Source organism: Falco cherrug, chromosome Z (assembly GCF_023634085.1).
Source record: "Falco cherrug isolate bFalChe1 chromosome Z, bFalChe1.pri, whole genome shotgun sequence".
In the NCBI taxonomy this organism is placed as follows: Eukaryota; Metazoa; Chordata; class Aves; order Falconiformes; family Falconidae; genus Falco; species Falco cherrug.
The window spans coordinates 35,137,835-35,158,282 of NC_073720.1; the positions used below are offsets into that span (position 1 = coordinate 35,137,835).

At 38.5% G+C, this 20,448-nt stretch overlaps 1 protein-coding gene across 9 annotated transcripts in view; it reads right to left on the reverse strand.

Moving 5' to 3' along the window:
- Nucleotides 1-20,448, reverse strand: part of TTC39B (tetratricopeptide repeat domain 39B) — a 75,181-nt gene that overhangs the window by 33,624 nt on the left and 21,109 nt on the right. For 7 of the 9 annotated variants that reach the window (XM_055698617.1, XM_027807871.2, XM_027807866.2 and 4 more), the window contains one exon: nt 14,441-14,475. In XM_055698617.1, the coding sequence (XP_055554592.1) occupies nt 14,441-14,475 (35 nt within the window). Of the gene's footprint in view, nt 1-6,797; nt 6,818-14,440; nt 14,476-14,891; nt 14,950-20,448 lie in introns of those variants that run through there. The other 2 variants (XM_027807872.2, XM_014281385.3) reach the window with 2 other exon arrangements.

Genomic DNA, 20,448 nt, shown 5'->3' on the forward strand with positions numbered 1-20,448 from the left:
AGAATTTAGGTTTTGAACTTCTAAAACCATTTGTTTCTCTTTTACAACACAGCCAAAATAATCAGCCTCATCTGATAAACAACATTTAATTGCCTGCTACTTGGTTTTGTACAGCTACTGTACTTACTACCAGCAGTCTCACTGGGCTACAGTTAGAAATTATCTGCAGTTATTAGTGAGAGCAAAGCAAAACTTACAGGAGAAAAAACCCACAGAAATGCAAAACTAGCAATAAAAGTTTAGTTTTTAAGATACCCACATTAAGATGCACATCTGACAAACAAATGGAGTGAATGCAAGGTCTTCTGAAAAGTGGGGCTATACAAAGAGGATGCTATGTTGATGATAAGGATGAAGAAAACAAGATGCATTATATCTAAAAAAACACTTTCATGGGAAATAAACTCAAGCCTTCAACAGAGTCCTGCGAGAGCTGGAACCCACTGTCTCCCTGGAAGACCTTCTCCCAGCCAAGATCAAAAGTTGTACTCAGACTACAGTATCAAAGGTCACAGTTTACAGCTCACAGAGATACCATTAAATCATCACTTCATGTTCACGTCTTGCATGGCTTTACGTGCCATACTTGATGTCCTCTTGGCTGGTCTTACTATTTAGCAGAGATCCAAAACATTTTAAAAATGCCACCAACACACCACCAATCACTTGTTAAACTCAAATGACCCAGATGCTTTGTGTCACTGCAGCATGAAGACTTTCTGTCCCTGGCATCCTTCTTGCTGTGTTTTTAACTTTGAACTAAGCCTCAGATTAGCAGTGTGTCACTAGAACAAGGATACTTCCATTCTTAATTCTGCAATATTCAAGCATCATCCTTTAAGAACAAGGAAACTGGTAGTGAACAGGTTCTTAGCTCTTAATCCCTGCCAGTCATTTTCTATTCAAGTATAGGAAGTCCCATAGTAGTCTACTACTACTTCTTTCTTGTCAGTCTTTGTGAAGGGAAAGGACAGTCATCCTTTACTATGACAGAGACACTTTCCTTCTGCCTAGACCCATAAAATAACAATGAAAAGCCCAGAATCATTGTTTTCTTCAATTATTTTATCCTTCACCGATATTCCTCTTGTGATTCAACTGCTTGCCTTTGCACACTGTCAGATTCTTCCAGTAAGCGTCAAGCAGAAAACGCAACTAGTGTCCCTGTCCATGGTAACATGTAAGGAACACCACTACCTTGTGTGTTTAAGGAAACATCACTGAACTACAATCCTTAGTACCTATTTAATGTTAAACAGATAGTGGCCTGCTACCTCTGCGAAATGGTTATGTCCTTGAAAAATCTATTATAGGACTGTATTTGGCCTTCTTTCTATTTGCACAGCTAGCAACTGCAAAGATTTGTAATTTCCAATAGGAATTACTTTCACATTAACAGTAACATACATCCATGTGTATCCATCATATCTAAGCCAGCCTACAGAAAATTCAGCTATTGGTTCTGCTATCTGGAAATACCTCTGCAAATAATTTTCTTCATATTTTGAAAGCACAGTACTCCTCACCATTAGAGTTAGCCATTTGAGAAGAAGTCTTTTTCATCTTATCCCTCAACTCATATATGAGCCAGCATTAATACTTCACTTTTCCACTTCGTCATGCACCAAAATCTGGTTTGGATCACTTGCTAAGGGACAGCGTTATTTGCTGTCACTTTTATCAATCCTTTGCACAGGCACCAAGTTGCAGGACAAGTAGAAATCTCATCAAATAAACACTGAGACTTTTTAGGAGTACTACCAACCAACCACAGAGCAGCAGGTGGCACCACTCCACATTACAAATACTCATCACCACCAGTGGTGTGACGTGAAGCGAAGGCTAACATGAAATAAGCTTATTGCTAAATCCTACTGACATGTTCTGTTAGGTCTACATTTTATGTTCAGGAGAGTTCAGCGAAGGATGGCTGACAGCTTGGTACTAAGATCCACAGACTTACCTCCAGTGAACATTAGGAAACATTCATAAAAGTAAAGAGAGTGGCTTTCTAGTTATGTTAGATTTTCTTCCTATTACAAGGGACTACTTCTAAAACTCATAAGTCAGGGACTTCTGTTAGGTTTGGTTTTGCTTTAAAACAAATATAAGCAGAGATGCCCCACTTTCAGGAAAAAACTCTGTATCAAGTTTGAATCTAACGAACCCTCATGAAAGCAGAGCATGTATCATTTTCTCTGAGGACTACTGACCCAAGTAAGTAATGGCACACACTCCTCAATCCCAAACTATGCTAGTGCTGGCACACATCTTTCAGTATCTTGCTGGCCAGGTACAGAACTCAGGCTCTAAAAAAGCAAGGGGCACCAGGCAATCCTCCATGAGGCTGGATTTTCTTCTTCTGTCTGTATGAATGCTATGTATTCCTTCCACCTGGAAAGCAATTCAGAAAGGTGGAACCGAACTGAGTAACCTTTCTCATATTTACACGTTTCTTGCAGCTAACAAGCGTGTTAAATCCTTTACATTAAAGGGCTGGGATCATGGTATTTTTAAATTGCCAATCACTTCCAGTTTATGAACAAAACTGATTATTAACCCAATGCACTAGTTTAAAGATAATCAGGGAAAGATATAAGACCATGTGACCAACAGTTTTTTCTACCATGAACAGAAAACTTTTTGCGAACTCTTTTTGCCATTTAATCTAAAACCAAGACTTCAACAACACTTATAATCACACAACAGAAAAAAATCTTAAGCCGTACAGTTAGAAGTTTGAAATTATTTCCAACTTAGATAAATTACTTCCTATCCTAGTCCATCATCATTAATATAGAAAGCGTACAAACTACAGCTGATCAGCATAGCAAATGCTGACTTTTTACCCATATGGTAAACCTATTAGTCATAGTTTACCTCCACAGCAAATTATGCATTCATTATGCACACATCCCTTTTTATAAGAAGCATGAATTTCAGATAAATAAAATTGCGTGGTTTACATACTCTTGGAAATACCAGCTTTGGGAAGCACTGAAAAAAAATTCATGCTGATGCAAGACAGACTTTATTCCTTTGAAGGCGTAGTGTCTTCGCTGTTTCAGAACTTCACCAACACATGCTGTATGTAGTCTGTGTGCTAAACACTCATTTAAGGAAATCCAACTGGCAGCAAAACTATCCAGTGCTGTGCTAGCCAAATTTGCTAACAGGCAGAAATTACTCTACAAGCTTACTATATTTTGACCCATTCAACAACAAGCAGGTTTTTTAAGAACATACATAATAAAAAAAAACACTCCAAACCACACAACAGCTACACACCCCCTTAAAATAGCCATTCAGTTTAAACTATAGTAGTTTACACTGACTGGTATTTTGGCAAAACTGCTAGGGTAACACACATTTTCATCTTTTTCCTCTCCCTTTGGACTTTCTTGCATGCTGTATATAAAATCACATTCTACAGCTGAGGCAGGCAAACTGCTTTGGTCCTACCCCAAGCCCTTCCTGGGTACTAGCTTTTACTTGAACTGGGAGACACCTATCCGCCCACAGAACTGATAGCTGCACAGGATGGAAACACCAGGCTCCAAGGCAATTCAGTTCAGTGAGGCTGCACCTTCCTTGTCAACATTACCTGACTCTGAGATAGCACCATTTAGTCAGTTACCTGTAAATCTGTATCAGTGTATTCCTGGATTATTGTTGCAATACCAAGGGATCTGCCTATACTATCCTTTGCATGATCAAGTAATTGCACCACTAGGGCATTTTCCTTTTATTTTAATAGTGTTGGGTCTTCTGTTTCATTGTTTTTGGGGGTTTTGTTTATTGTTGCTTTTCATGGCAGTGGGTTTTCTTTGGGGGTTTGGGGGGTAATTGAGTTCTTTCTTGTCCCTCATCTTACAGCTGTGGCAGAAATGCTGATACAGAGCGGAAAAGTGTAGAAAAGGAGTAGGAGCTCTCAGAAAAATGGACACAAGAAGGGAAGAGGTAGCTGAGTGAGTGGAGGGGAAAAAAGGCAGTTGCTGCTGTTGAAAACCAACAATTATTAAAATTACATGCATGAAAATGAGCTGATAACTTTCCAGTTTTTATCTCTACCTCAGCATTGCCAAAAAAGGTTCAAACTGACAGCTTTTCATAGACTACTGGAATTTCACAAGGAAAGTATTTTAATTGATCAATCATTAAACATTAACAAACACATATAACCTAATGACAAGGAGACAGAAGACCAATAGCTTCTGATCTGTGAGGAACAGAGCTTTGAGGGCTGGGGGAAGGGGGACAAGCTGCTGGCATTTTAGGAGGGGTGTTTGCCCTCTCTTCCTTTTTAGGAAATGAAGCTCTAATTTTAGCTTTTATAAACTTCACAGATATATATTTAGATACAGGAGACAACTTTGTCTTGTTTTTTATTACTGCTCACAGCTGTAGAAGTATTTGTAATACTGTCTCATGAATGAAATGCATTAAAACACCCTCAAACACACAAAAACCCCTTTATATACAAATAAAAATTCCTTCCAATAAGTCTCATCTGACCTTAAACTTTAAATGTCAGACCACCACCTGTCAGGAGATTGATAATGTTTCTTTGCTTTGCATTCTGCATGCGAGTCTTACTTGTGATCCCAGACTTCAGGGGCATGCACAGAACTATCTGTCTTCTACTTAGAAAGCAGTCCAGAGCTGCTTCATGAGAATCTAGTAATGGAATACAAGAAAGTAATCAAAAGGTTTTGCTTCCATTTACTCTGTGTCCATGACTGAAGGGGTAGGCAGAGGTGATGAAAGGAACTTTTCCTGATGGTCTTTCTTATTGAACAAGTGGCATTTGCTTACCTATATATTTATTACCAATGCAATATCTGAGCACCAAAAGAAAATACTGATTGCTGTATCCTCGCTGATTATGTGAGGTCAGAGCTCTCTACAGATGCCACAAAGCAACCGAATAGACACAGTGGAGGAAAACCAGGGCAAAGTTAATAATGTTTGAGGTTCCAAGTGCCACAGGAAATAACATCAAAAGTAACTCACTGTACTGGCTAACCAGGCCCTCTGAAAAAAACACAAAAACACAGGCTACATTTCTAGCCATTTTTGTTTTGTTTAAAGGAAAGAAACACGAGCATTCATGAATGTTTCAGTTTTGGACTGACAATCAGATTCAGTAAGCCAATAATCAATTTATTGCAAGTCAGATGTTTTCACAGCCTCATGGAAAAAAGAAACAGCAGCAGCTTCATCTGACACCAAGTTCTTTAAGTTCAACAGCAAACTGCATTGCACATGCACAGGAAGCAAGATACAAATTTTCCATAATGAATCAGCCATATTGTGGGACCAAAATGCATGACAAGTACCTGTGTTACTATTTACCGATGTGAATATGCAAGTACAGTTATCTGATCATTAAAATGATTGTGAAATAATCCTATTCAGGCGTATCAAGCTACTTCAATTTGGCACAGCATTGCAAGACACGTGTAATCCTAAAAACAGTCAGCAAAACAATCAGATCACAGGTATTTAGAAGTGACCACAGTTTGACAGAGGGGCAAGAAAAAACAAAGCAGTGTCAATGTTGGTTTGCAGGTAGAAGAAAAGTCTGCTTTACACTGTTCTGCTGGATACTAATGGAAATGCACAGCCCCGTCTCAGGTTTATTAATAGAACTCAGTGGTTCAACAGTATTTCTAGACTTTATGTTTTAACATTAGATCTCTTCAAGTAAACTGAGTTTACCAAGTTTGAGTACCTCTTATCAGACTGATAGTTTATATCAAATAATATAGGTAAGGTCAAGACAGGCAATACTGTGTAAAAAAATGAGCACCTGAATATGTCAGAGAACAATTCTGCCCAAACTTAATATACAATATGCAGCGATAAAGAGCCTCACGAAAAAAAAAATAATCTGTTCAACATTTCCCTTAGAAAGTAGGTCTAAATAAGAAATGCTGACAAGAAAATAGGTTGAAAGAACTCCTCCTGAAAGAGCTAGCACATATAAATAGTAATGACAGCTTACTGACAGTTTTACACAAAATGAATAAAAAATTCCACTTATCTTGCTATGGAAAAAACAAGAACTAAATCATGCATCAAGTAGGACACCAGATCAGGCCAGATGTTTATGGGACTAACACTGCGTCAAACAAATATTGGCTCTGATCCAAAGAGACAATTAGGACAGTGTGATCCTAGTAAGACACTTCCTAAACTTCAAACCCAATTACTGGAATTTATTACACTGTGAACTTATACTTGATGTTGGAGACCTTAAATTACAAAAATCTCTAAAAGCACACTGTATTATACTTAATATTTAGTACTTAGAGAGCACAGAACTGCATCCATAAAATGAATTATTTAAGTTTAAAAAATTATATAACCGCAAATGGTTAAATCGGCACAGCTACCAGGAGTAGAAGACATACTAAATGGAGAAAATAACTACAAGTCCAACACTGTCCTTAAATAACCACATTTTAAAGAATGGCATCCCAAAATACACACCTTGCAGTATTCTACAACCTACAGCATCCGAGCTGATAAAGCACTGACATCAGCACAGAAGCTTCTGCTCTCTGCAAGCATTGTTCACCACTGCAAAGTGCAGGGAAAAAAACAATTATTTCATAAATCCATTGTGAATATACAGCTTTCTCCTCCTCTTCAAGGAAGTCAATCTAAAATTATTTTTTTTTTGTCATTTAAGTGTTCAACATACCTGCCAAAGTAAATTTTCACAGATAAAACCCCATAAATCTACCACATTCATGATTTCAGGGACTAGTAGGCAGAGATCATATACTTACAGGATTAATTCAGTTAACTTCAGGTATGTAAATACAGTCCTTATGCAAGTATAACTGCTGCTGCTTTCACTCTGTTCTTTTCTACCGCACATACACACACACAAAAAAAAAAAAAAAACCCACAGTAGAAAAGCATAAAGAGAAAACTGATTCTGTTTTTATTTCTCAATATCCATGAGGTTTCATTAATGAGTGATCAAGCAAAAAGGATAAAAGGATAAAAGTTCGCAAGCCAGCAGCTGGCATCACAGGCACTCTCCATAGCCGAATTCAAAAGAAATGTCAGTTAGAGTGGCAGCAGCTACAGTCAATGCTGGAAGCTGATGCCTCTGCAGGAAGAGGATGCTGGGAGATTTTCCCAATCTGTGCTGCAGCCTAATTCTAATCCATCACTCCTAACTGCAAGGAGAAAATGGAGACATGAGGAATGCAAAGTAATTTATATTTAAAAGGGAGTTACCTCAGCATTTCCTGAATATCAAAAAAAAAAAAAAAAGTAAATGCTACCATTAAGTCAGAAAAGCATACCAATGCAACTGCAGTAAAAATAGATCAAACATACAAGAGTTGGTAGCAAGCTGCACTGAAAAAACTAGCTCATATTTGATTTTCATTATCTGACACTACTCAATTCAACATTTTTTTTTATTAACCCTTTGACATTTTTTCCCCAGAAATCCAAGGTTTTAGCTAGACTCCCATGACCAAAATAAATCAATAGCACAAAGGCAGCTAACAAACAGGTTCATGAGTATCAGCAGCAGTAGGAAAAATGGAGTCAGAAGCAAAACAGCTGCAACAGAGATAGTTTCATCCCCTTGGTCTAATCTCTTCAGATGAGATGTGGGAAAGCTCAGCACATGGTAGCTAAGCTGCAGAAAATTAAACTATATCCTCCACCATTACCTTCAAAAAGTATTCTTTAAAGCTGTACCACCTGGGCTAACAGTACCTACCCCTAGCTATGTTTATTGTCATGAACTGAGATTTACTTTAAAAAAATCCTTTAAAACACAATGCAGGAAATTACACATTTGCATTTGCTCATTACAGATGGGTGTTAAGCTATAAAAGCAGCAATACTTCAAACTAAGCCATTTAAATGATTTATTTTTGAAAAATGCAAGCAACATACTAGGAAAGAGTTGCACAGTGCTTTCTAAAACACCCAGGGAAACCAAGGGCTGTGATCAGGTAAGACAGGGTTTGCAGGACAGAGGTGAGATGGATAGTGGCAACTTAGGGACAACAGCAACTTTAAAATCAGGATGTTCCTACCTCCCCCCCTGACAGTGGTAAAGACCAAGGAGTTCAGATACCAGTATTCTCCACCATGCGACGTGGAAGCAGTGCTTATGTGTATTGTCACTTATTAACAAAATTTTGGCCAGGGAGAGAGTCAGAGGGTCAGGATCTCTCTCATCTCTTTTGCAATGAAAGGTAAACCATGTTTTAATCAAGGTTGAGCAGTCACATAAAAGTTGACCCAGTTCACACACAAAACATACAATGTTCTGTAATTGACTCAGCATAAATTGCAGATAGTCCACAACTGAGGCCTCAGAAAGTATTCCCCAGTAAAAACTGAGAAAGTGTCAGGAGCACATTTCCAGTAAACTGACAAAAGCAAGCTTTCTTTTGAATGTGTATTGGTGTTTGCCGACAGATTTTCCCTAGATTGTCTTAAAGAAAAACCCACTGATACACACTCAGGCCACCTTCCACTCATATTGTTTCCCAAAATGCTCTCAGACAGTTTTCAACCACTGGGGACAGGGTGGTGGGGTGGGACAAAAAGAAAACAACTACTCAAACACAACATTATTAAAGACCAGAGAGGTTTTTGTTCATTTGGTAGTTTAAAATAAAGAATGTGGCAAACTTGGTTTTCAATCCTTTCTCCCAAAAAACAACCTTCCTTCACAGTATCTGAGCAAGTCATAACCTACAAGTTTTTGGTTTTTTAATCTATGAGTTAGCGCTCATCTTTTTCTTAACTAAAGCACTAATGACTTTAAGGTTGTACCACCAATCCAAAACATTAAGAGTCTACATCCCTTTCAAAGTCTCTGAAGTCACTCAGAAAAGGCAGTTCTCAAGTTAAAGACTGTGTAACACTATTTGCAGTCATACGTTAAAGCACAGGATAAACATTAATTTCCTGAAAGAAACATGAAGAAAACAGATATGATCAGCAGATTATGTATTCCAGCACAACATCGAAATTCCACAATGATAATTGACAGGCTCCAGCAGTCCCCAGGAATCCCCGCCCCAAAAATATTATTATTATGGGAGTTTACAGCCACAGCGTTAGTTTATTTTTTATGAAAAAGCAAGCCACAAGCAGCAACCCAAATACTTGAACTCAATTAAGACAAACTTGTTTTGGTGAACACTGGATCACAGAAAACCAGGCTGTGGCACCTTTCTGTGCACTAGCCTTTCACTAACAGCTTGCATGTATGCCTATGTGGAAGAGATGCAGTGTTTCAGGTAGTTTTGTGTAGAATGCCCCCAAGATCTTCTGTTTGGGTTTGGGTTGGGTTTTGGTTTATTTCTTTCCCTCCCCCCTCTCCTGTTTTTTGCCCTCCTTGCTTTCTAAGCAGCTATGGACACAGGTAGAATTGCACATTTCAAAGTCAACAGAAGATACCAATATAGAAATATGCACAATGTGGCCTGAAGGCTTCTACTCAAATACAAACACACACAGAAATCTTACACCAGAGGCAAACAGTGTAGTTGCAATAAATATGGAAGAGTTTAGGACTGACATAATTATTGCCCACTTAAAACCCCTTAAATTCAAACAATTTATAATCCAGGAACAATTTGGAGTAGAGAAGGATTAGTGAGATTAGGCTGTTGTCTCACTACTGCAGTTCCAAATCTTAAGACTAGCAATATAAAGTAGCGACTGTGCCATATTTATGTAGTTACTGCATTGTATTTACGTAGGTATGAAAATACTATTTACTGGATACAAAAATCATCTTTACTGGATTTTTTCCTTTGACCTTGAGGACCAAACATAAGAAAATAAAATTATGATCATTTAAACTGTCACAACTGTTTCTCACCATCTTAAGACAATGTCAGAATTTGAGTTCAAACTTATGGAGACAAGCACTTCTTTTCTCTCCAAATTCAAATTTGAATTTAGGACCATTTCCTCAGCTGTTCAATTTCATTCACCAGCAAAACACACACGTGTGCAGGTAAAACTGAAATCTTAACTACACTTCTGAGATTACAAGGATAACCTGCTCTAACTTTCTTAAACACTTCGGGCCCTTAATCTGTCACCCTAGTAATACCACACAGAGCTGCTTTGGTAGGATCAAGGATTAACCGTATCCAGCTATGGGTAGGGAAAGGAAATGCAAAAGAGTAATGATAATATAGCAATGAAATATGTCTCTTTCTTTTGAAATTCATAAAGATGGAAAATCTCAAGAATTCCATTATTCATCAAAAATCACCTGTTTGCTTTTTCTACAGAATTCTAGCTTCCACCTTTTCACTAATTCATTTTTTTTATGTGTTTAAATGACATCTCACTCTGTTTCCACTGATGCTATAACTCAGGATCTGGTGTCAGAAATTTCTATACAGAGAGCACAATAGGAAGACTTCCTCTGCACATGAACCGCCTGCAGCAGTCAAGCAGACTACTATGTTTCTTCCCAAAGACAACTAAGAAACATTTGCTATAAACATGTCCAGGCAGCTACTGTATGATTGGTACATAATACAGTTACTCTAAATGTTGCTATTCATTTACACAAGCCTCTGATAATGGGGCAGTAATTGAAAACACCATCTTGCCTTTATCTCAAAGACAAAGACCGTGTGACAAACAGTACCATGGAAAAGCATAACAACTTGGTAACTTATTCATGTCACCTAAAGATGATATTTTAAAGAACAGTAAGTCAAATGAGGTGGGAGGAAATCCAAATTTCATACAAGTTCCTAACAAATTAAGAACTTCAGAGGATAAAATACAGAGAAATCAAAACAGCAGTGACAAGGTCAGTAAGTTGTGGCGATTAAAAATTTTTTGAGAACTCAAACCTCTTTTAATCTTCTTGTAAAACCAAAGAAGATATAACTTACAAAAATCATTCTTTGGCAACAGAAAACCTGGATCCCTGCATTCCACAAAAAGAATTTCTGAATAATTTGGGAGGAAATTAAGGTAGCAAAAATACACAGGAAAAAAGTCATAGAAGTTGAGAATTAGCTTGTTCAGTAAAACTGAAGTTAAAGTTCATAGTTTTTCCACATTAGAATTCAGGTATGGATGAAGCATTTTTAGCAAAAATTAAATAAAAGAACAATACACACATAAATCTGTTCCATCCATGTATGTCTTTGAACCTGTAGATGCTTGGCAGTTAACAGCATTAGGTTACTTTGTGAAACAGATTTCCTTTTAAATGTAAAGCAAGCAGACACTCCAGTGGAAACATAGGGAAGTATCTGGTAAAAAGTAGCTGATCATCACAAAACCTCCTGGCAGACACCTGAATTTCCAAAACAGAACAAACCATTTGTCTCCAGTTATTTGGTTCCTTTTACAACACAATACGCCAATCCGAAACCAATTCTCAGCTAACACAACCATGTAATGGCAAATCTGTTTTCACATATATCCCACCTATCCTCTCTGTAAGGTTGAAGATGCTGTATCAAAAGTTACTACCAAGCCCACACTTCAAAAACTTAGTAACTCCCTGACAGAGAGGATAGTGGGTGAAATACTACTGCTTGCTTTAAGCAAAATGGCAGACTAATCTACCTTTCTTTGGCTTTAGAGCCAGTGAGTAAAGAACTTCATTTACAGGTGGAACTCCATTTAATGGTCTTTCCACATTTCTACAAAGCAAGTATTTTAGGCTTATTACAAAAATTGTTTCAAAGCTGATGTGTATACCTACAGTTTCCACCATGAGTAGATGATCACAAGAGTCTAGATAAAGAATCTAATCCATTTAGACAATCGGAGCAAAGACTTATTTCCTCCTGGACCTGTCCTCATATACAACAGCCAGCACTAGAGATTTAGGGCACGATTTTACCCTATTAAGGTAACTAGTTACCCTTTTAACATCTAACCTGCACAACCTGGTATCTACAGTTAAGTGATAATATTTAAGGAACAAAGCCAGTTAAAGCCAAGCTAGATTAGCAAACCCATTTGCTAGCATTTACTGGAGCAATACACAGAGCAGTGTTACTCTATACATGTTTTACATGAAGAATTAGAATGATGTACGAAATACTATCAAGACATGGTTCCCACACATTCTTTCCAAATTCTCTAAACCAACAAGTTATCTGACAAAATCTGAACCAGCTATGATCTCATAAGTAAACATCAACAGTCTTTGTAGACACAATTCTCTATAAAAAGGTCCATTTTAATTAAATTCAATTGGGTATAAGCAAACTGCAATAAGCCACTCAAACCTATGCTATGTATATCATCACAGAGCTGTAATGATGCGACTTTCTTATCCAAAATAAAAGAGATTGAAACATTGATACATTGGAGAATTTTAAAAGAAACTTTTTGATTTTGCTGTTGATAATGTTCAAGATCATTGTTTGTTTCAATGTCACCATTGAATAATATGACTACTATACTACTCTGTTATTAACAGAAAAGCTACCATTATTCCTGACCTTTCCCTGTCTAGAATTAACCACGTGGCACTAGATTTGGGAAAGGCTTTCCCTCAGGCAAACTACCACTGTCATTCGAAAACTACACTCAAAAGAGTTTGAAGGAAGATAAGACTTCCACAAAAAGACCCAAGGGGGGTGAGGCAGGTTCAGTTCCTTCCATACTTTTTAAAAACAGCTGTACCTTCAAAAGAATAGAGTCTAATCAAGTGAAGAATCCTGCACAGATACAAAAGAATACACACATTTCTAAATAATTTCTGTAACTGCAGAGCTGCTAATTGTCTAAACATAGAGCAAGTTATCAGCATCAAGTATTCCAGCTGAGATTATCCTGCTCTTACTGCTCAAATACACAAACAGAACTGCCTCTCTATGAACCTCATTTTCAAAGGAAACAACATACATAATTATGTCCACTGTCCAATCACACTCTTAATATTTTAACCTATTGGCCAGTTTCAATCAGCCAGATTTGGTACAGACACAGTGGTCTCAAAAAACAATTAAAATTAATATTTAGAGAGTGCAAAAATACCTGAAGGATACCCACTGAGGGAAAGGCTACAGTGTAATACTGAATATTCTGTTTTGTTGGCCTGCTGAAAAATCAAGCCATCTGTTGCCCATCCAGGAGCAAGGAGGGCACAGGTACAGCTGGGTGACAGGAGAGGTAAGCAGGTCGTGAGGACATCTGCAAGGATGAGCAAGAGCTTAGCCAATGTAGTTACTCATGTCGTACTATCTCTTCGGCTTGTGTAGGACCATCTGAACAAGAACTGTGGGTGGTCCTATGTTACTGAAACAGGCTGAACTAAAGGCTGTCAAACCCGAACAAACGGAAGTTAGTTTTAGAATATGCATATACCAGAATCAGGCAACAATGTAACAGCACATGCATTGCATTTTTGGCCAGCGGGCGAGGACGTCAACCACAGTTAGAGACGTTCAGCTAGAGACAAGTAAACTACACTATTTCTGTCCCACTAATATTCTCTCCATCATCCTGCATTTACTCTTCTGTATAATGATTATTACAGACAGAAGCAATACCAGGCAGAATAAACTACCACCAGTCTAACTTCTACACTATAAAAAGTCTCTATATGACAGCTATGAGCACAGAAGAGAGATTCAGGAAGAACAACTCAAATCTCTGCATGCCAATAATAAACGTTCATGCCCAGCTCAGCTATCAATAAAAACAACAAAACACCACCCTCACAGGAGTGAGTGTTGGATAAATATTCTCATAAAGTAAATATTAGAGTCACTTTCTTCCCTGTCCTGAGAGAAACAAGTGCCAGAAAGAGAAGTTAACTGATCATACAGCAGAGATCATACATGCTAGAGTCAAAGAAAGAAAAAGTAATCAACATAAGAATCTGATATACTCATGTTGAAAACTTCTCATTTCCTTCCTTCTGAGCCTCAGGAAGTGCTAAGTTTAATTTTTCAACTAAAGTTTTACATGGAGAACAGACCTTACTACTCTAGGTAAGATACAAATACAGGGTCTATCAAACCTGTAATGTATAATTTGCCAAGGCCATGGATATTTTGGCAATTAAATTCAGTCTAAAGCTACTGCTCTTGGGTCTAGAACTGTTTTAGAAAGCTTTTCCTCTAATGCTGTGCTGTCTTTTTTTTTTTTTTTTTTTTTTTACCATGCAGGATGTTCAGAGCTATCACTATGTGACCAGAAGTTACTAAATATGCTATTTTTAATCCTTTACAACTTTCACATTTGTTGACAAATACTTCATCACATGTATCAACCTAATTACACTTCCATTTCCCAGCTCCTGGGGATCTTAAATGTGCTGGAAAATGCAAATGTAGTCAGCGCATATAAAATTATGCTTCCCTGGAATGGTGTGCATATGGTATTTCATTGCTGTATAAGTAGTTTTAATAAAAGCATACACATTTTAAACAACTCTACTTACACAGGGATGTTTTCAAAAGCATCTTCAAAATTTTCCTGCAAAAGAAAAGAAAACTGAATCAAATGTGCATGTGATTTGAAACTCTGTAACACAGCAGAGTGTTATCATTACCAGATAGCACTTAATTCTGCAACTTACAGTAATAAATTAATAGTATTATATAATAATAAAATATATAATAGCATATTAGTATAGATAACACATTATATTATAATACAGAATAATGTGGTAGTAGTAATATTATACAGTAATAATATAGTACAGTAATAATCAGAACATTCACAGTCTACTGGCTTATTGTTACGCTTTCAGTGCAAAGCATTACCCAGACACACACATTTCCTGTAGGCCCAGTACATCTGACTACAGCTAACTTAAACCAAAGACCTCTTCCTTTTCAGACTCCAAAAATTCCACCATGTAAATCACAGAGAGCAATGCAGACTTATACCTCAGGAGTTCGTGCAGCCCATCTGATGCATCCAGGATGGACTAGCTGACCAGTGTATCTACACATTAAAAAAAATAAAAAATGAAGTGTTTTAAGTGTATAGCTGATATGCAGGTTGGCTAGAGTATATATACTAGGTCCAGGATGCATTATAGATGACATGCATATACAGCCAGCTCATGCATTAGCAGGAGTTATGTGACCAGTTTGGTCAACATCTGGAAGATATATCTTTCCACCTAGATTCAAACCTAGGTTCAAATTTCAAATTAGAGATACACAGACATAAGAGTGGTTCAATTCAAGGATCATCTTTTTTTCTATCCAGTTTCCAAAACTGGTCTGTAGAAGTGCATAGCAGAGGCAACAGGGCAAACAGCCCTCCCTCCTGCATCTTTCCCTTCACCCCACACTTTGCAGCCTTATGGCAACTCAGGGGATTCCAGGCCTTAAAGTGGTTTGTCCATCTAGTGATTTTCAGTAGATCTCTGTTGCAAGTACGGGTCCAGTCTCCCTGTGATCCCATGTACACTTCTTATTTAAGAGGTAATGACCTCAGCAAGGAATTTCACAAGTCTGCCAGCCATTTTGTGCAAATAATAATTTCTACTTGAACCTGGCTCCTACTACCTTTGTTTAACATTCTCTAGCTTTTCAACTGAAACACAGTGAAGAATCTATTCACACTTGCTCTTTCCTTGACACTTAAGACACTGAAAAAATCTTTGGTTTATTATCCAGATCATCCATTTTCCAAGCCAAAGACTGCTACCTTAGTTTCTGTTCAAGGACTTAGTTGTTTCCCATTTATGGCTACTCTTTCCATCATAAAAACTGGAAGCATGATGGAACAAATTGTTCCAAATTGTAACATATCCCAGGAATAACACTGACTTGGTGTGCAAAGGATAATACAAATCTCACAGAGCATCCTCAAGGTATGTAACCACCAATACAAGCACTACAGCGCTTGCATCAAAGCTTCCAAAAAGAAGTTTTCAAACCAAAACCAACACTAACAGAAGAAACAACTTTAAGTGCCTTCTCAAAACACCAACTGCAGCTTACTTCAAGACTGTCCACTCAGCTAAGACAACCCACACACTTGGAATATTGTTAGACTCACTGGCAGTAAGGTGGAGGATTAGTGTTTTGGTGGTAATTACCTCAAGCATGATAACACGAGATTGAAGCTAACATTCAAGCAACACTTCAGAAGACAGACCTTCGCTTCATTCATTTTGCATTTCTCAGCAAACTCACCAGAAAATGCAGCTGATAAATATCAAGCATTATAATGATGCATTAGATACTGTTTCTCTGGGACAAGAAAAATTCAGCAGTACACTATGGGACCGTGATCCACCCTCCAGAAAACATTACTTTACTTGTATTTTTAACTGAGGAAAAAAATTTATTCTGAAGAAAAAAACCTAACTATTGCAAAAGGACAAACTTCATCCTTCACAGATAGAATATACTATTATGTCAGTTTTAAACCACTGCAATTGCATGTTCTTTATTGCCTCCAGCTGCCACTACCAAGGAGTAACATGAATATATTTAAATAAATGTTATTAACAGACTGCCCAAATGCTCTCTTTCAAGCTAAATTTGCTGGCTGACGATACTATAGGGGGCAGAACAAGACCTACCATGAAGAACACAGTAATCAACTTCAGAGGCCAATAAAATGAAGCCTGATCTCAGTAGAGCTGAACTGAGTTTTGAAAAGCTGAACAGAAACCAACAGGAACAAACACCCTGGACAGAAACCTTGTTACTCATGTCTCCCCCAGACACTGACAGAAATCATCAGTCTTCTAGAAGAGTGCTTCTCTGAAAACTGTTTGCCTCCTGGAGCCACTTCTAGAGACAAGAGGAGATATTCAGAAAAACAAACAAACAAAACACACTGACAGCTTTTTGAGCACACCTCCATTTTTCCTAAGAGAACAAACTTGACAAGCAAAAGTCACAGTACGTTTAACTGTCAGGAACTTACAAAGAACAGTAACAATAAAGCTGTAAAAATATCTGTGACATGAACCTCTTTCAAACCCAAGAGCAGCAGCTACATACAAGAAGAAAGGGAGAGGTAACTCACAGCCTGTTTAGGTAAGGGCCACCTCTGCCTGGCTGCTACTGAATTTTGCTCCCTGCTATTCACACTGGTGAAACACGTCTAAACATTAGAAGATTAACTATAAACTTAGTATTCTTGGGAATAATCACAGCCTCTGAAGAGACTGTCAATAGAGCTAAAAACATTGCTGAAGGTGACTTCTTCCAGGCTAAAAAAAAGCAGTTTTTCTGAAGTTCTCCATGCTTTACCATTCCCACCACATGCAAAATGGGTATGTATTAGAAGGCAATCAACTTGATAAGCTTGTTTTCGTGTCCTTAACTGTCTCACACAAGTTTGTGGTTGGCTCTACACACTCACAGATTCCCTATATATAGAAGAAAGTTGAAGGCACTAAAAGAGAAGCAGTCATCCTCTACTCCATTCCATGCCTATTACAGCAAAAAAAGTTCTATAATCCTAAAATGTAAGGGAAGAGACTGAATTGAAGTACTCAGAACAGCTCCTCCTAGATGAAGTTCTGGGATTCACCACATCCATACCGAAATATGAAAGGTTTCAGAAATACTCAGAACATATTCACTTTTCCCCAGCAGTCTGTTAAAATTTACTTCCAAATCAAGACTGTTCAAGAAGGGGGGGGGGGGGGAAGAGGGAAAAAAAAAAAGTGAAGTGTTACACAAAATACAGAGAGCACCCTGAAGACTTCAAGCTGTATATAATATACAAATGTGTATAGGTATGCATAATGTGTTATATCAATAAAAAAAATGATCAAGTCATTGATAAAGTTTATCCATTCTTCACAGTTCAGAAGCAGCCCAAAAACATAGATAGACACATTCTTGCACATTTGGTTAAAGCCTAGTAAAGTTCCCATCCTAAACTGCTCAACCCAACACTGCAACTTCCAGCTGCTACAGCTGAAATGTCATAAATTTCTAGAGGCGCTTGTTCATTTCAGTCTACAGAAAAGCAGGTTACTTAATTTAAATAAATAACTGATGATAGGCCGTACAAAAACTCTTTCAAGCCTAAAGTCATGTGCAACTATATCAGCCATATTTGTGACCTCTACACTTCAGCAGTATTAGCATAGGAATACAATTTCCTTTATTTACATGGCTGGGGAGACTTGACAGAGACTGAGGTTTTAACAGTCCTTCATTCATTTCCTTCACCTGACTCTGGTCCATCCTGCAGCAAGTCCCAGAGGTCCTGCTCCAGGATGTCCTTGTTTCATCAGAAATCTTCAGAAAATACAAACTGCAATTAAATCCACAAAAAGGGTAACACAGCTTTTTTTTCCAGGCATTCTACTCAAAAGAAATATATTAACATTAACATCGGTACCAAAAGTATCACTTAAACAACAGTCTCTTAGTATACAATGCTGGCTAATGCTGCAGTTCCAGAGAACATCCATCCAAGAATTTCACACAAATGTAAGTAAAACTTCCATTAGATGGCATGACAAACTGATTCAGACTTTTCCGCAAATTTAAGGAAAAAAATGGTACAAGATTTGACAAAGTAAAAATGTCTCCAAATTACTGTTTTCTTGAATTAGATCATCTTCATTTTTTCTGGTAGATCACTATAGTGTTTCACATCTTTACGATGCATCATTTTCAAGATGTGAGCAGGTGTGAAAAGAATTAAGTTTACACAACTTGGAGACAATTCATGTATTGCAAATCCAAGAAAGTCAGACAGCGACATAAATGGGCACTGTATTACTGCAGAAAAACTGACCACAGTTTCTTTAGCAATAAAAGCGGAAACCACTCACAGCCAACCACAATTCACCTGCAAAGCCTCATGAAAAACAACATGCAAGTGAGACCTTTAAACTACTATAGCATGTTCATCAGTGACTATACTGCTGTAATACAGTGGTGGAAAGTGGAACAACTGCTTGCCTTGATTATTACCAATTTATTAACGATCTAGATTCTCCCCACTGATAACAACATAACTTCAGAAAACTAAGTCAAATAGTATCTAGAAACACTAGCCATGATTTGAAGTCCATACTGGATTGGGCAGGCTGGGGGGAAGCGCAGCCTTATCTCAGAAGTATCAACATAAGATTAGTAAGGCTGCACATTGAATCAACAGACAAACGAGACCACACATTTTAACCAAAATTAAATACTGTTGCTATACCACATTTACACCTGCCTAGCCACAACTTTGTTTTGCAGGTACTAAATAGAGCACAGTTTAAAAAAAAAAAAAAAGATTTGAAGAACCATAAATTTAACAGTAACTCCCTTCCCTGGAAAGCCCACATACTAAGATATTGCAAAGCACGGGGATCTATGAAGACAGTTACATATCTATCAAGTACACATACACCGAGACGTTTTTATCCTGATACTTTTATCCAAATTTCTGTTCAAATATGAGTACATGTAATTATTTTTGTCTTCTGTAATTCAGCCCCATACCATCCTTCCCCTCAAAAAATGAATGCTAGGTGAAGGTGATAGACAGCAAACACAGCCTCTATCAACAGCCATGCCACCCTGCACACTTTCTGCCTACACCTGTCTGTGGGAAGCACCGCAGCCCATTTGGAAGTCAGTGGCTGGATTCTACATAAAGGCTCCACTAAGAGATCAAAATTTCTCAAACCAACAGGAAGTAAAACACATCCTTCACTGTGTTCACATGAAAATTACCGTATAATCATGGAATTGTTTAGGTTGCAAAAGACCTTTAGGATCATCAAGTCCAGCCACTGACCCAGGACTTCCAAGTCCACCTCTAAACCATGTCCCTAAGCCCCACATCTATGTGTTTTCTAAACACCTCCAAGGATAGTGATTCCACCACCTCCCTGGGCAGCCTGTTCCAATGCTTGACCACCCTTTCAATGAAGAAACTGTTCCAAAGACCCAATCTGAACTTCCCCCTGGCCCAAGTGGAGGCCATTCCCTCTTGTCCAGACACTTCTTACCTGGGAGAAGAGACTGACACCCCCCTGTCTACAGCATCCTGTCAGGTAGTTGCAGAGAGCACTAAGGTCCCCCCTGAGCCTCCTCTTCTCCAGACTAAACAGCTTCAGTTCCCTCAGCCACTGCTCATAAGCCTTGTTCTCTTGACCCTTGCACAGCTCCGTTGCCCTTCTCTGGCCACGCTCCAGCACCTCCATGGCCCTCTTGCAGTGAGGGGCCCAAACCTGAACACAGCGTTCGAGGTGCGGCCTCACCAGTGCCCAGGACAGGGGGACCATCGCTGCCCTGGTCCTGCTGGCCACACTGTGTCTGGTACCAGCCAGGGTGCTGCTGGCCGCCTTGGCCACCTGGGCACACTGCTGGCTCATGCCCAGCCGGCTGTGGACCAGCACCCCCAGGCCCTTTCCCACCAGGCCCTTTCCAGCCGCTCTGCCCCAGCCTGTAGCGCTGTGTGGGGCTGCTGTGACCCAAGGGCAGGACCCGGCACTGAGCCCTGTTGAACCTCACA